This window comes from Nannospalax galili, unplaced genomic scaffold (genome assembly GCF_000622305.1).
Source record: "Nannospalax galili isolate Female #2095 unplaced genomic scaffold, S.galili_v1.0 scaffold851, whole genome shotgun sequence".
Taxonomy (NCBI): domain Eukaryota; kingdom Metazoa; phylum Chordata; class Mammalia; order Rodentia; family Spalacidae; genus Nannospalax; species Nannospalax galili.
Window position 1 is genome coordinate 1,736,063 of NW_008330578.1, and position 17,721 is coordinate 1,753,783.

At 40.1% G+C, this 17,721-nt stretch overlaps 1 protein-coding gene and 1 pseudogene across 1 annotated transcript; both read right to left on the reverse strand.

The window, feature by feature from the left end:
- Positions 1-3,822: 3,822 nt before the first annotated feature.
- LOC103747598 lies at positions 3,823-8,064 on the reverse strand (annotated as a pseudogene).
- On the reverse strand, positions 7,527-7,751 carry LOC115067083 (glyceraldehyde-3-phosphate dehydrogenase-like). Its single transcript, XM_029554332.1, has one exon. It carries the CDS (start codon positions 7,749-7,751, stop codon positions 7,527-7,529), a length of 225 nt encoding a protein of 74 aa, XP_029410192.1.
- Positions 8,065-17,721: the final 9,657 nt, after the last annotated feature.

A 17,721-nucleotide genomic window follows, 5' to 3' on the forward strand; every position in this document is an offset into this window, starting at 1 on the left:
TCAAGAAAGCAATCCTGTTCACAATAGCTACACTTAGACATGAATTTTAAAAGGAGGTAAAAGATCTCTATACTGAAAACTAAGAAACATTATTAAAAGAAATTGGAGACAGAAAGAAATGAAAATATAGCCCATGCTCATGGGTTTGAACAATAAATATTGTTAACGTATCCAGACCACTTGTTCTAGTTACTTTTCTGTTGCTGTGATAAAACATTCTGACCAAAAGCAACCTGGGGGGAGGAAGAGGTATATTTTCACTTACATGTTACAGATCCTCATTCAGGGACACCAAGGCTGAACATTGAGGCAGGAGCTGAAGCAGAAGCTATGGAGGAATGCTTCTTTCTGCTTGGTCTCAGACTCATGCTCAGCGAGCTTTCTTACACAGCCCAGGTCCACCAGCCTAAGTATAGTGTTGTCCACAGTGGGATGGGCCCTTCCACATCAATCATCAGTCAAGACAATCCCTTACAGACATGACCCAGGACCCATCTGACTTGGGCAATCTCTCAGTTGAGACTCTCCCAGATGACTTTAGGCTGTGTTGCGTTGATAGCTGAATTAGGACACTAACTCAAAGCAACTGGCAGATTCAATGAAATTTATGTCAAAATACCAATGACTTTTTTACAGATTTAGGAAAAGAAATCTTAAAATTTATATGCAGCCAGAATAGATCTTAAGTAGCCAAAAGAAATCTTGAGCAAAAAGAGCAAAGTTGGTGGCATTATGGTACTTGAACATGAAGCACATGACAAAACGGTGCTGGTGACTCAGGCTTGTAAGTCAATCATTTGGGAGGCTGAAATGGGAGGTTTGCTAGTTTGAGGCCGATGTGGGCTAAATCTCAAGATCTTGTATCAAAACAAAAACAAAAAGTTCAAAATCAAACACTCCCCCCCAATATTATAGAGCAGTAGCCACCTAAATAGCAAGGTGTTAACATTAAAAAAGGCTGATTAATGAGACAGAATAGAGAATCCAGAAAATAATCCATGTATCTACAGGCTACCAATATCTAACAAAAGCAGCAAGAACATCCTTTGGAGAATGGAGTCCCTTCAATAGAGCTAAGAAAACAGAAGCTCCTTATGCAGTAGACAAACCAAAGCCCCATCTCTCACCATCTATAAACTTAATTCAAAATCAATCATTGTTAACAGAAGACCTGAAGCTAAGGATCTCACCAAAGCCACAGAGGTGATGCTTTAGGACAGTCTAGGCAAAGACATTTTGAATATGACCCCCAAAGTAAGACAGAGAAATAAAAACTTGACACCTAGAATTCTATCAAGTACAGTAAAGGCAACAGTCAACAATGTGAAGAGACAGTCTACAACCCAGGACAAAATATTTGCACACTATTCATCTGGCAAGGAAATCATATCTAGAATACAGAAGGAACTCAAGCAACTCAAGCAAAAAAAAAATCCAACAAAAAAGTAGGCAAATAACTTGAACAGACATTTCCCTAAAGAAGGAAAACAAATGATGATCAAGGAGATGAAAAAATGTTCAGCATCATTACCAGGGAAATGCAAATTAAATCTACAACAATACACCACTGACTCCAGTTAGAATGGCTATTTATCATGTTAATGAGCTTCAGAGAAAGGGGAACTCTTCATGGCCTACTTGATGGAATTTAAGTTAGCACAACTATTACAGATTTTTTTTTTCAGTTCTAGAGATGGAACCCAGGACCTTGTGTTCCCTCTCGTGTGCTAGACAAGCATTCAACCACTGAGCTATGCATTATGGAGAACAGTATGAAGTATGAAGATTACTTTTCTTCTCTGGTAGTTTTCATAGCACCTTCCAGCACTATGAAAACTAGCCAGCAGGGATGAAGCTTCAAGGTCAGACATATACCAGCACCCAGTTTGTTATGTGCTTCAGATTCAGGTACTATTGCATTACATACGATGCAGGAGTCCCACTATGGGATAGAAATATGAAGAAAATGAAATTTCTGTGTCAAAGAAGTCTGTAAATGTGCATGTTTATTGAAGCACTGTTTACACTATTCAAGAAATGGAATTAACCAAGCTGTCAACTGGCAGGTGAATAAGTAAATAAAATGGAGTATATAGGTTCATAAAATATCATTAATCCATGAAAAGAATGCCATTCTGTCATTTACAACAACATGGATAGAACTGGGGGGCATTATATTAAGTGAAGCAAGTCAAGCACAGAAAGACAAACATTGTACATCCTTACTTGTATGTAGAAACAAAAACATGGTTTCATAAAACTAGAGTAGAATGGTGGTAATAAGGGCAGCAGAAAGGGTTGGAAAAGTGAAAAGTGGAGGAAGGATAATTAATGGACACATGGGTGCAGCTGAGTAGAGGGAATAATATTTACTATTTTATAGCACAACAGTTTTACTATGATTGAAAACCACTCTTCATTGTTAATAGCTAGTAGAGAGGACTCTGAACTTCTCAACATAAAGGTTCGTTGGCCTAATAACTGTACCAAGTTCGCCTCGTTGAGTGGGGCTTAAATTCAATCAGGAGGTACTTGGTTACTCCCATAACATTCATGCCACTATGGTACCAGTGAGCATATCTTGCCAGGCCAGTTATTAACGTAGCTCACAGGATTCTTGGCTGGGTAAGAATGAAGATTACTTTTCTTCTCTGGTAGTTTTCATAGCACCTTCCAGCACTATGAAAACTAGCCAGCAGGGATGAAGCTTCAAGGTCAGACATATAGACCAATGGGACAAAATACCTCAGAAATGAATATATAGATACACAGTTGAGTTTGAATAAGGGGTCAACAAAACAGTGGGAAAAAGAGTCTTCAAGAAATGGTATTGAGACAACTGGATATCTATACATAAAAAATGAAATTTTATCTTATATCACATCATCTACAAACATTCAAGATTAAAGACTTACATGTAAGACTGGGAACTAAACAGCCATTGGAAGAAAACAAAATGGCTTCCTGACATTGAGCTTGTCAATTCTTCCTTGGATATAACAGCAAAAGCAAAGTTAAAGAAGTAGGGCTATAGTGAATTAAGAAGCTCTGTACAGCAAAAATAAACAAACAAAAAAATAACCAATAGAGTCAATACCAACATACAGAATAGGAGAAGATATTTACAAAGCACGTATCTAATAAGGTATTAATATCCCCAAATAAAGAACTTTTACAACTCAAGTGTAAAGACTAAACAAAAAATGAAAAAAAAACCCGAAGAGCAAAACCCAAATAATCGTAAAAAAAAGTGTGTGTGTATGTGTGTGGGGGCTGTCCTGAATAAATATTGCTTGAAAGAAGTTCAAATCAAGCCACAGTAAAAATCACTGCATCTCTATCAGGCTGGATGTTCACTAATAAACAAAAGATAAAAGTGTTAGGGAGGATGTGATGAAATTGGAACACTTATGCTCTGTTGATGGGAATGAAAAACAGGACATCCACTATGTAAAAACAGTGTGGCAGATATTTATTTCCTCAGAAAATTAGAACAGGAATAGTGTATATATATATAATATACATACATATATATATATTTGTTTCCTCAAAAAATTAGAATAGAAATTACATATGATTTGGTAATCTCATGAGTTAAATGTCATATATATACAGGATTATTCACCATGATCAAGGAACAGAAACAGCTTAAATGTCTATCAACAGATTAATGGATAAGGAAAGTATGGTATAGACACAAAATGTAATGCTATTCAGCCTTCAAAAGAATGAAACCCTGCACTATGTGACAGTGTAGATGGAGCTGGAGGACATCATGCTCTGTGAAACAGTCATAGAAGGACACATGCTACACAATTGTACTTACATGGGGCTACTAAAGTAGTTATACTCATAGAAATAGATGTACAGCAGTGATTGCTGAGGGCTAGGAGGAGGAAATGGAGAGTTGCCAGCCAATGAGTGTAGAGTTTCCATTATTTGAGATGAGTATGTTCCAGAGGCATGCTGTATGGTGCTATGTCTGTGGTTAATGCCCTTATCGCTGTAATAGATATAAGGAGAGAGGAGGGAGAGAGGAGGGGGATGAAAGGAGGAAGGGAAGGAGGAAGGAAAGGAAGAAGGAAAGGAGAGACAGAGAGCGAGAGAAAGAGAGAGACAGAGACAGAGAGAGCATCTTCTGTGTGAAGAAACATGCCCACTGGTGAGAACGTCCTCTGCTTGCAGAAGCTTCCTAGTTTTCATCTTGTTTTTCTATTTTTTCTTTTGTTTTCCGGCACTGCTTGTTGAGAGGCCATCCTTTCTCCAGGGTATGTTTTTGGTACCTTTGAACCAGCTGGCTGTAGATGTGCAGGCTTATTTCTAGGGTTATTCTTTCGTCCCAGTGGTCTATTTATCTGTTTTATGCCAATGCCAGGCTGTCTTTGTTACTGTGGCTATGCAATATGTTTGAAGTCAGGTATTATGCTATCTTTTGTCTTATTTTTGTTCAAGTTTAATTTGTCTATTTAGTGTCTTCTGTGTTCCCATATGAATTTTAGTGTTATTTTTTCTATTTCTACGAAGAATGTCATGATATTTTCATTGGGGTTGCATTGAATCTATAAATTGTTTTGGGAAATATGGGCACTTTAACAATATTAATTCATCCAATCCATGAACACGCATGGTCTTTCTATTTGTGTGTGTGTGTGTGTGTATGCTCTGCAATTTTTCATTAGTGTTTTGTAATTTTCATTACAAGTTAAAATATTAAAAAAAAATTGTATCTGGGGCTGGAGAGACGGCTCAGCGGTTAAGAGCATTGACTGTTCTTACAGAGGACCCGGGTTTGATTCCTAGCACTAACATGGTGGCTAAGAACTGTACTTAACTCCAGTTTCAGGGGAATTCAACACTCTCTTCTGACTTCTGTGGCACTGACAACACGGGTGCGCCGACATACATGCAGGCAAAACACTTGTACACATAAAATAAAAATAATAAAATATTAAAAAACTTCTGTATGTGTAAGTGTGTGGACATATGCACCCTGTGAAGCCAGAAGGCGCTGGATCCCCTTGAACTGGGGTTCCAATTTGTAAAGTTGTAAACAGTTGTGAGCTGCCTGATGTGGGTTCTGGGAACTGAACCTGGGTCCTCTGCAAGAGCAACAAGTGCTCTTAACAGTGGGCCATTTCTCCAACCCCTCAGGTTTTTTTTTTTTTTACTTCTTTGTTTAAATTTCTTTCTAAGTATATTATTATTTTAAAAGCTTTTTAAAACTGGGTTGACTTCTCTCTCAATAATCTCATCATCAGTGTATTACCATGCTATTCAGGGCCTGGTGAGATGATTCAGTGGGTAAAGTTCTCAACTGCTAAGCCTGAGAACTTGAGTTTGATTCCCAGAACCCACATGGTAGAAGGACAGAAGCAACTCCTGCAAATTGTCCTCTGACTTTCGCATCCACAATGGTGGCATGTGCTCACCCACTACACATGTACAGAGACACAAAATAAGTCAATAAATGTAAAAAACAGTTGTTTTAAAATGCTGGAGAGATGGCTCAGCAGTTAAGAGCACTGGTTGCTCTTGCAGAGGACCTGGGTTCAATTCCTAGAACCCACATGGCAGCTCGCAACTGTCTGTAGCTCCAGGTCCAGGGGATCCAGTGCCTTCTTCTGACCTCCGTGGGCATTGCATTGATATGGGTGCATTACCCACATGCAGGCAATACATGCATACACATAAAATAAAAATAATAAGTAAAAATATTTTTTAAAATGCTGTTCATTTTTATATGTCTATCTTATATCCAGAACAATCCCTGAACTTGTTTACCAGCTCTAATAGACTTTCAATTGAGTCTTCTGTCTTCCACATACAGTGTCACATCATTTGCTAATAGAGAAGAGACAGCCTATGGACTAGAGAAAATATTTGCCAACTATCTGTCTGACAAAGGATTGATATTCATAATATATAAAGTACTAAAGAAAACCCCTTTGCAACAACAGAAACAACACATCATCCAATTGAAAATAGACAAATGATTTGTCTAGATACTTTTCAAAAGAAGAAATACGAATGGCTAACCAACATATGAAAAACATTCAATACTGTTTGCCATCAGGGAAATGTAAACCACAAGCTATTCTACCTTAGAATAGCTAGTATAAAAAATTAAAACAAGAAATTCTGACAAATGTGGAAAGAAAGGAATTCTCATGCAGTGTTGGTGGGAGTGTGCATTAGTATCGCCATTATGGAGAACTGACTGGAGGGTCCTCAAAGAATCAAAAACAGATCTGATATGTGACCCAGATAGCTCACTTGTGGATAAATACCAAAGGACATGAAATCAGCAGATTAGAGAAATATCTACACAGCCATTTATTGCAGCGCTATTCAGAACAGCCAAGATATGGAAGCAATGGAAAGGCACATCAAGGGATAAACGAATAAAACTTCTATAACATACATATATAATATTCCATCACATTTCAGTCATAGAGTAGAACAGAACTGCCATTTTTAGCAAAATGGTTGGGACTGGAGGACATCACATTAAGTGAGATAAGCTAGGCACAGAAAGATAAGTATTGCTTATTCTTTTTCACATGTTAAAAAAGTTAACCTGAATGTAGAGAGTAATTGCCAGTAAAGAGCGTGGCATAATGGATTTTGAGTAGGCGCTGGTAGTGCCTGAAGTCACTGTTTACTGGGAGGGTCACAGGCAAAGAACACGTGGAGGTGAAGAGATTGGTACCCAGAACAGGAGTGGAAGGTTCAACAGTCAAAGCAGAAAGACTCGTCCATTATCAGCAGAGTCCTGCTGAAGTTAGATAACTTTGCTCAGAGGACCTGATCAGTCAAGCACTGGGCTACTGAATAGCATTCAAGACATTTATTTACAGCAGTCATAGCTGGTAAAGTTCCCGACAAAGTCAGGGAAAATGCATGGGTGACCAGGCATTTCCACAATAAAATTACGCCATATTTGCTCATAGAGGAGGGCTTAGGCAAAAATGTTCATTTTTTTGATTCATGAAATTAATTTACTCTGTTATTTTATTGACTAGAATTCAGAGGATCTAGAAAACTCCAAGCACAATTTAACAAGACTATAAAAAAGTTACCTTATATTGAACCTAATGATGAATGAGTTTTTTCTAATATGGGCTTTTCCTCTTAAGAGATATTTAAAGCACAACCCTTGGGTCCCTCACTATGTGGTCCCTGCATAAGCATAATCAGATATTATTTTTTTATACAGATCTCTTGGTTTGGAAGGGGAGCTGGCGGTCAAATACTCACTGTATTTTTTTTTTGTGGGGGTGAGGTGCAGTGAATTTTATTGATGGTATTCAAGAAAGTGGGACTCCCTAAGCCTCTCCTCTTCTTCTGGGGGTCTAGGATAGAAACTGTGAAGGGAGATACTCAGTGTATTGGGGCTGAGTTGGGGCAGGGAACGCCCCCCAGCCTAGGGCCTCTCTCTTTCTCTTGCTGGGGTGAGTGGCTCAGGGTTTCTTATCCTCCGAGGCCATGTGAACCACGAGGTCCACCACCCTGTTGCTGTAGCCAAATTAATTGTCATACCAGGAAATGAGCTTGACAAAGTGGTTGTTGAAGGCCATGTCAGCCCCGGCATCAAAGGTAGAAGAGTGGGTTTCACTGTCAAAGTCACAGGAGATGACCTGATCCTCACTATAGCCCAGGATGCCCTTTAGAGGGCCCTCGGATGCTTGCTTCACCACCTCCTTGATATCATCATATTTAGCAGCTTTCTCCAGACAGCAGGTCAGGTCCATGACAGACACATTAGTAAAGACCCCGGTAGATTCCACACCATACTTGGCACCAGCATCACCCCATTTGATGTTGGCAGGATCTTGCTCTTGGAAGATGGAGATGGCCTTCCTATTGATGACATATTTCCCATTCTCAGGCTTGACTTGTACTGTTGAACATGCCGTGGGTGGAATCATACTGGAACATGGAGACCATGTAGTTGTGGTCAATGACAGCACTGATGTCAACAATGTCCACTTTGCCAGAGGGAAAGACTGCCCTGGTGACCAGGCACCCAATATGGCCAAATCTGTTCACTCTGACCTTCACCATCATGTCTTAGGGACCAGGCTGGCACTAATTAAGAAGACGTAGCTGTCTCTAGAATCGAGAGGAGCAGAGAGCTACTGGTTCATTTTTGTTAACCTGGGAAGAGGGAACCTCAGCTGAGGAATTTCTTCCACCAGATTGGTCTGTGGTCACGTCTAGGAGGCATTTTCTTAACTGCTACTTGATGTAGGAGTACAGGGCCATCCCTAGGCAGGTGGGCCTGGGCTGTACAGGAGAGATAGCTGATCAAGCCAGGTGAAGCAAGCCAGTAAGCAGCGTTCTCTGTGGTTTCTGTTTCAGTTCCTGCCTCCAGGTTCCTGCCTTGAATCCCTGTCCCGACTTACCTCACTGATGGATTATGACCTGGGAGTCGTAAGATGAAATAAGCCTTTTCCTCCCCAAGTTGGTTTTGTTCCGTTTTATCACAGCAACAGAAAATAAACTAAAACATCCACCTAGCAGGTAATTCTACTCCTCAGTTAATAGAATGAAAGAATGCTTCAGAATTATTTCCCTAAGGTGCTGAACACTTACTTAGCAGATCAGAAAGGCTTCATCTTCGTGGATATATAAAATATTAAGCTTGATCTTGGCAATACAATGTTCTTCCTTTGCATCAATTCTCACTCATGTTTCCTGGATGAAGAAATAGGTTATTGTCAGGAATTTCAGTTGATATTTATATTAGTTACTTTTAGCATCGGTGACCAAAACGTCATAGAGAAGAACGCAGGAGGAAAGATCTATTTTGGTTTAAGATTTTATAGGGTTCTGTTCATGATCATTTGACCACATGTACTGGACAGAATGCCATGGCAGAGGAGTCTTGTTTACTTTGTGAATGAGAGTAAACAGGAACCAGTCAGGGATAATACAACCCCTAGGCCCACCGTCCCTGACCTTTATCTCAGTCTTACCACCCAAAGCTTCCAGAGCCTTCCAAAACAGCACCACTAGCTGAGGACCAAGGGTTAACAGTCTTAGTGGCACCAGCATTGTTCAAAAGTCCAAATTCAGTCTTCACCTGACACGGCAACTCTTAGCTGTGATACCCTTTAAAATGAACAAACCAAAACGAAACACTACATAGTCCCAATAAACATGGTGAAAGCAAACACATTCCAAAAGGGAGGGGCAGATGAACAGCAAGGGAGGATGGGTCCAAAGCAAGACTGAAACTCAGCAAAGAAAACATTAGACCCTTGGCTCTGTGGCAGGCATGAGAGCATGTGGTGTTCTGACATGAGCTCCAGCAGGCTGGGGCAGCCCCACGCCCATGGCTTTGCCATTTCAACTCTCACTGCTGCTCTCTTGGGTTCCACTCGTTGCCTACGGTTTTCTCTAGCAGATAGTCTGTATTCCTGGCATCTTCAATGGCCTGGAGTCTTCACCTTCACAACTTTACATGTCATCCTTTTAGGGCTCCCCTGCAAGGACTCTGACCATGTTGATGAGGACAGGAGATAGAAATTGACTTGGCAGTTTAGGTGCAGGGTAAGTGCATCGTTCCGTCATTGTACTTGGCCAGAAGCAGGAAATGCTCTTGGTTCTCAGGCTGGGAATGGCAGAAAGGAGCTCTGATCTCTTTTCTCTTTCTAAACCAGCATCCTTGCCTGGAGGCTCTGTGTGAGGGTGTGACCAAAACTCCAGTCCAGACGCTAATCCCTTCTGATGAACAGCTTTAGAATTGGATCTCTAGATTTTCTTGGTGAAAATGGGTTTTATCTGTTCCTCAATTTTCAGCCCATTTCATAAATTATTTTAGGGTTATCTTTAGATGGGAGAGTGCTAGAGTAGCCAGAGCTCTGTTGAGCCAGTAAGGGAAAACTATTTTCTCCTGGTCACAAGAGTGGAGTCTATCGCTGGCCTTGAGCAGAGATATGCCATTCTTAAGTGCTCTAAAGATTGGAACCTTGTATACCATGGTTTCCTCCCTTGAGAGTTACTGCAGCTGGGCCTCTCAATCACCTGGCCAAGAGAGTACCCCTCAGGAAGGCTGACTCCTCAAGCCATGCTGAAGTGATGGGAGGAACAATTAGCCCTTTAATGAGATAATGTATTTTTTCTGCTCAGAAACCCTGTCACTTATGAAGGCTAAATGCCTGGACTTAAAATGACCCTGAGTTAACTTCTAAAGGGCCCCATACTGGGTTGAGTATACCTTAGGCAAACCTCAGATTTGAGCTAATTTCCAACCTAGGAACTGTGTAAAACCTCTAACCTGGAGACTGTTATCTGGGAAAACGGATAACAGTCCTCATTGCCTCAAAACCTCCACACCGACTCAACTTGGCACTAGTCCTACCCACTTCCTCTTTCTCAACTCCTACCCCTTATAAGCAGCCCACCAACTGTGCCTGACAGTGCAGTTTCAAATCCTGCGGAGGAACTGTCGTCATCTGCATTGTTCTTAATAATGAACAACCCGCTCCTAAGGTCAGTCTCATCTTTCATTTTCGTGTTGCCCTGGGTCAATCCTGATCTAACAGTTTCTAACACCATAGTGCAGTCCCTCGCCGAGTGGCCACCAGAGGGACCTGCCTGCTTTTCTGAATTACTCAAAGTGCAACTTTTCCCTTTTCCTTTTGTCCCCTTTCTTTTGGATTCTGGCCAGAGCCTGGACACAACTTCTGAGACACTTTGGGCTTCCTCATTCTTTCTCTGAAGTTCTCCACACGCCGCCACCTTGCCATGTGGCTGGTGTTATAAAGAGCATGTTTTTCTCTCTTCCTCTTTCCATCTTTCCTCCTGTCAGATGCTGAGATTTCCATTTGCCTGTTTTTCTTCTAAACTAATAAAATTGTCCTTGCACTTCCTTTTGAGTCTCTTCTTAAATTCTCTTATTAATGAGACTCAGAACCCAAAGGGGTGTCCAGTTTCCCTGGATACATTCTGTGTCACCTTCAAAGTCTTCCTTAAAAATGTAGATGGAAGCCTCTGTGACCCTGTTCCTCTTGCATTCTGTCTGTCTGCAAAAACGCCACCATGTGGATGACACCAAGGCTGGCAATTGGCGTAAGCAATATTTAGGACTCCGTAGGCCATTGGATGTAGTAGCCTCTGAGTGTGTGTGGGCTGAACCCTGGAAAATACATTCCTAGATGTCCCTGTGTGAGCTGGGCTCCCTAGAGGCTGTCTTTTCAAGGGAAATCTTTGGAATATAGTTACAATTTTACACACTGGAGCCTGTGTTGGGTGGGATCGGATCAGTTCCTAAAGTGCTTCCAGGGCATCTTATTTATTTTCTGAGCACAAAGTGCTTAGCTTCTTTGTTAATACTGGTGATCCCTTTAGTAGCCACATCTTTCTTGTTTACGCTTTCAACTGATTCTTTTTCTGGAGTCACAGTGCTGCAACTCCTTTTGCTTTGCTATTTGCTCTCAAGCTCACTGTAAACCTAGTTCAAAGTGGCCAACAATAACCATGCCACAACCTCAAAGTTGTGCTGTCCTAAAATTTCCTCTATCAAATTAATTGCTCCACCACCTTTAAACTCTGCCTCCCACAAAGGTTTAGGACATGAAAAAATATAGACAAATTCTTTGCTAGAATATAAGGTGAATGGCCTGTAGTCCAATTCTTAACAGAGCCCTTGTTTCCATTTGAAACTTCATGAGTGCAGACTTTACAGTGCGCATTTCTATTGGAATCACAGTCATCTATTCTCCCACCAGAATTATTCATTAAGCTCTGATTACAATGTTCGAGGTGTTTTCTAGTCCACATGTACAAACTCTTCCAAATACCTTCCACAAACCAGTTCCAAAGGCCTAAGAGTCATATGTCTGATTTAGTCCCAGCAATGACCTCTGTGGTACCAATTTTCTGCGTTAGTCACTTCTTTTGTCACTGTGACAAAACGCCTGATAGATACATTTTAAAGCAGGGAAGACTTGTTTTGGTTCCTGGTTTCTGAGGGTTCAGTCCATGCTCAGTTAGCCCCATGTATTTGGGCAGAACATCATGACAGCAGAAGTACCTGGCAGAGGAGAACTCTTCACCAGAAAGCAGAGAGTGAGACAAGAATCAGGTAGGGCTAATACAGCCCCAAGGACTCATCCCCATCAACCCACTTCCTCCAACCAGGCTGCCTTCCCAAGGGCCTGAGAACCTCTCAAAATAGCACCACTATCCAAGGACCAGTCATTCAAAACACAAGCCTGTGAAGGACATTTCCAATTCAAGCATAACAGTATGAGCATGCATTTCATATGTTACATTTTATACACATTTGAATTTGGAATTCTATAGAGTCATTCCCACCAAGAACAAGAACAGCAGAAAGTTCCTAATCAGTCACTGAAGAAATATTTTAAACTTTTGTCTTGGCCTAAACAAAAGGATGCAGTGGCATACAATTTCTTTTGGTGCTTTCTTGTCACACGTAATTGTGTTAGTTTTCTTTTAGGGAATTAAGGCTAAACAGCATAGACATTTCAGGTGTATACAGCTGGAATAATTATACTGAACACTAATTAGGCCATCCTGCTAATATATGATTTGTTCTTGGAGCAAAATTAACATTGAGAACTTGAAAGCCCTCATTTTTAATATCCTTTAGGGACACCTTTACACAATTACACTTATGTTTGACATATGTTTGGTAAATCAGGAGTAAATAATGGAGAAGTCAAATGTGTAAACATAGATCTGAATTGTTCAATAAGTCAGACAGAGAATAAGTTTCCCAAGAGAACAAAGTAAAAAGGCAGAAAGGGGCCCAGAGCACTTGGCATTTCTTTTAAAGATTTTTACTGGGATATATATATATATCTCACTCAGTGTATATTAGTTTATTTAAATTTTTGACATGTATGATTTATATTAGTAAATTGTCATGTGCTATTTGAGCTCACTGGGAAGCTGGCTCTGGAAGTGGGATTACTCTCTTCCCCCATTTCAGACACAAGCATGTTTGTCTGAAAGTATTCTTCTACACCCTTCTTATCTGGGCTTGCTGCTCCCCCAAACTCTGTGACAGGGAGGGACGAGAACAGCAAAACAGCCCCCAAGGAAAAACACTGTGTCCTTAAAAACAACTAAAAACTATTTACAACCAAGGTTACTATTTCGGTTACTATTGTTTATTCCTTAGTATAAAAATGCTTACAGTGAAAAGAGACATTGGAAATTCAGCCATGGGAGGTTCATGTATGGAGAGAAAGCTCAATTAGGAATTGTCCCAACTTCCTGGGTTGATTTAGATGTTTGTAAGCTCCCAACATGATGATGTTACCTTCTGCTGTTATTTGTTCTTTACCTGGAAGCCTCACCCTAGAGGCGGACTCTCTTCTCTGCCAGAGTCTACTGGAAACTCCAGCTGGCTGCCTTAAAGGGCTTCCCCAGTTGGATTCTACTAGATATTCTAAACACCTTATTTGATGACATTTTACTATTCTCTCTCTCTGTTTATTCTTTTACTTGAACTTACTATATGCTTAATAAATGGATTGATTCAAAAATAAAAATTATAGCTATTATAGATCATTTCCAAACAGTATAAAAGAACATGGAAGCTGTTGTTAACTTCTGAAGCAGCACAATAATCAATATTCATGGTTTGTTCTTTGCAGTGGTGTGAGGCCACATTATGGGGATGCCAGAACAAAACAGCCTGACCCTTAGCATCATCCATTTAAACCAAGAGTGGGGCTCAATCTGTTCTGAGAACTTGTTCCTTCAGATTCACCCCAGAACCGTGCCCCCAGACAAAGGCCTTGCTTTCTCTTTATTGAAACAATACATCCAGTATGATGTGGGGAATGAATGAAGAACCTTGTTTTATCATACAAAGATTTCCCCTTTCTGATCCCTACTGACCTAGAATAGCACACACAACCACAGACAACTGTTATTAATTTTATCCCACCTGTTGTTTATAACACAAATGGGTTAATTTTTTGCTTCCAGTGAATATTTGCTATTTGTAGGCTTGATATTTTCACATCAAACCATACAATACTCCGTGTCAAAGGCAAGGAAGAGTCATGATGGATTAAATCTATATGTTTAGGTTTACAAGGGTTGCCCAGGGACAAGTAAGCTTGTTTACATTACAATCAAACTGATTCAGTATTAAGTGATCTCACAACTTCAGGTTAACCTTGGTTACAAGACTAGGTAAAAGTCATTTCCACAATTCCTCCTTGTTTGTTTTATAAAAGAAGTGTGTCCATATTGTAAGAGAAAGCATTCCCAGAAAAGTCATTCATTCAGTTCTTTAATTTTCTCTCTTTTCTTTTCTCTCTCTCCCTTTCCTTCCTTCCTTCCTTCCTTTCTTTCTTTCTTTCTTTCTTTCTTTCTTTCTTTCTTTCTTTCTTTCTTTCTTTCTTTCTTTCTTTCTTTCTTTCTTTCTTCTTTCTTTGCTAAAGGTAAAACATTTGGCACTCCACAGCCTGAACAAATGCTCTACCACTGAGCTACATGCCCAGCCCAGGATATTTTCAAAGGTAGATATAGTGGTTATGAAAGTCACATAATGAGCACATAGCAAAGTCACATAGCAAAATGAGCTCTTTAGAACTGTTTTGTACAAAGGTCTTAGAAATGATATAACACCACCACCCCCAAACCAATCAATGAACACACTTTCTGGAAGTGGAAATGGAAGTTCTTAAAGGACCAGGGGCTGCAAAAGAGTTCCTAGAATTGGAAATCATAGCCTTGCCTGTCCATTTGTTAGGAAATACTACTTGGAAAGATGGAAGAAGAATCAAGAATCATTCATAGTGAAAGACAGAGAGCAGGAGGCTCAGAGGCAAGTGGTAGGATGTTTACCTTGGGGTGATTTAGAGGGAACCTATGGAAAAATATTCCTGTGACCTTCATCTTGGGCCAGGTGACAACACTGGGGTCCCTCTGCTCTAAGTGGCAGCTCTGTCTCAGAGACTGTCTTGAGTGGTGGGTAATACTTTGAAAAGGGGGCATACCTTACTCTTCACCAACTTCTACTAAAATCAATGTGGTGGACCAATGTGGTGGAAGGCTATGGCTCTTCCCTTCCAAGAGGGCCAACAATAAGTTATCTGAACTGCCCAATAGCTAGTAAATTCCATACCATGTGAGGAGGAATCATTCTTAATGAAATGAAGAATTTGCAACCAAAGACATCAAGTAAGTAGAGAATTAAGGGTTCCACATATGGTTTGACCAAATTCCTCTGTTATTGTCTGTTTTCTTCTTATTTTATTTTAGTGTGTGTGTATGTGTGTGTGTGTGTGTGTGTGTGTGTGTGTAAATGTGGAGGCTGGAGGTTGACTCTGGTTGTCTTTCTCTATAGATCTTTTTGAAGCAGCATCTCTCATTGAACCTGGAGCTCACTGACTTGCTAGACCAGGTGGCCAGTGAGTCCTCAGGACCCTCCTTTCTCCACCTCCCAGTGCTGAGACTATAGGTGTAACCTTGTGTGCCTGGCTTTTTACACAGATGCTAGGGATCTGATCTCAGATCCTCATGATTGTGCAACAAGCTTTTACCCACGGAGACACCTCCCTGGCCTTATGGCTGTCTTCTGTTGTCGACATACTAATTTCCCCCTGGGAAGCAAAACTGCAGCAGGAATTTAAAGTTTTGTCTCTGTCTACCACATCATGCAGTAAAATGGAATATCCAGAATTTCTAGAAAACACTGAGAAACAAATGGGAGGGACACTCCTGAAGCAATTTGGGTGTCAGAAGATGATCAGGTACCAACTGGTTTCACCTTGGTTGCCTAACCTAGTGATGACAGAAAAGGGAACGAGATCACCTGATTTCTTAGGCCAATCAAGAAATGGATTTTATTTTTTCTTGTTTTCAATGCTCAAGCCAAAACTTGAGCTCTTCTTGGATCTCAAGGATGCTGACCTGTGGACTGAACAGAAATATCTTTGTGCCTTTGGGCTTGGACTAGAATCACACCATCAGATCTTCTGGTCTCCAGCTTGCTGACTCACCTTGTAGAATGTGGGGGAATTTGTCAGTCTCCATAACCACATAGGCCAATTTCTTATAAACACAACCTCAACCACTCTGACATACTCTTGGCTCTGCTTTTCTGATAAATCTTGAGAAACACAACTTTTCGTGATAGTAAGGTCAACAGTATAAAGAAATAGGTTTCCTCCTTATTGAAGTGACAGTTGTAATCATGAAGCCTATAGTTCATTACATACGCCTCTTTTATACTTAGGAAGCTGTCTTCAGTTTAGTCTTCCACACAGACTGTTGATGCATTGGACCATTGTTCGCACTTCTCTGGGTATCCAGTCCTTTGCCAATTCCTTCCACTGGGATATGAGGAAGATATTTATCTATTTTGTGAAGTTTGGGTTTGTTCACGTGATCTGATTCTAACCCAAAGCTTACGGCAGAGGCACCTAGACAACCTGTAAATCCATATGTGGGAAAAATAAAGGCCTGATGGGATAGACCTTTGAGTCTTGCAGTAATACAAGAACTGCTACCACAGAAATGGAAATGAGCCTGTAAATAGGGTAGAAGTTTTAGACCAAATTCCAAAACACAGAAAAATTTGGCTTTGAAAGAGATATATGATATACGATGTGTCAAAATGGATGAAGCCTTTGTAAGCAGAGGGAACCTTTATAATTCTTCTAAGTCATTTGATTACAGTTTTACTTTAAAAAGTATTTACAATATCATAGATAATTTAATTTTTATGTCAATGTTTGGAAAATTGGCAGTTTTTAATGTTACTCCTTGTTACTGTGAATAAAACAACTCTTTGACTTTAGAAAATAAGTATTTATTGAGTACCATGTAAGCCAGGCAAGTGGAGATGGAGCAATAGCCAAGAAAATCAGTCTTTGACCTTGGGAGTTTACAGCATGGCAGAGAATTTGAAATTGAACTGATAGCCCAGTATTTAACTTCTTGTATACATGGAACAAAAACACTAAACCAAAATTCAGGATGTATACTCTCACAGGAAAAGTGAGGGTCACTGCCATGAATCCTCACAGAACAGTTAGAAATGCCGTTTCCTGCAGTCCTCCAGATGTAACTCCTTCCACCTCTATGAGATACAGCATTTTCTGAAAATGGAACTAGTTGCCCTCAAAATCCATTGTTGACAATTGATGTACTGTGAACATATGCTTGAATGAAGGAAGATATGATTAAGTGTAAAGAAGTTGATATATTATCAGCTATTCATTAAAACCAGAGCTGGATGCTGCGGGTAGAACAGGTTTCCTGCTCTTGGTGAACTCAGTCTTTGGAGACACACATACATAAGTAGTTAACTTATGATAAAGTGTGGATAGTGTCATGACAAGGGCATTTATAAGGAGTCTTGGGGAAGAAGAGAGAATTGATTTCTCAGTTCTCTCTGTTGAATCAGTGTGTGTTTTATCAATAATAATTATTACCATTGCCATTGTCAAGTTACTGTAGCAGTTAAGTATAATCACCATACTCTCATCTCCTTTTGAATTCAAGATTAAAGATTACTTCCCCAGCATGGGTATTAGGATGCAATTATGACTTGATGAATATTTGCTTTAATTTAAGTTTTTAATAAAGAAAAATGTTCATTTCAATAAAGAAAAAGTGAGAAAAAGAAAAAACAACCACCACTGGATATGAATCAAAAACAGAAGGGACATTGATGAGCACACATCAGAGACCTCGCAGTAATGCTTGGGTCCTTTGTAAATC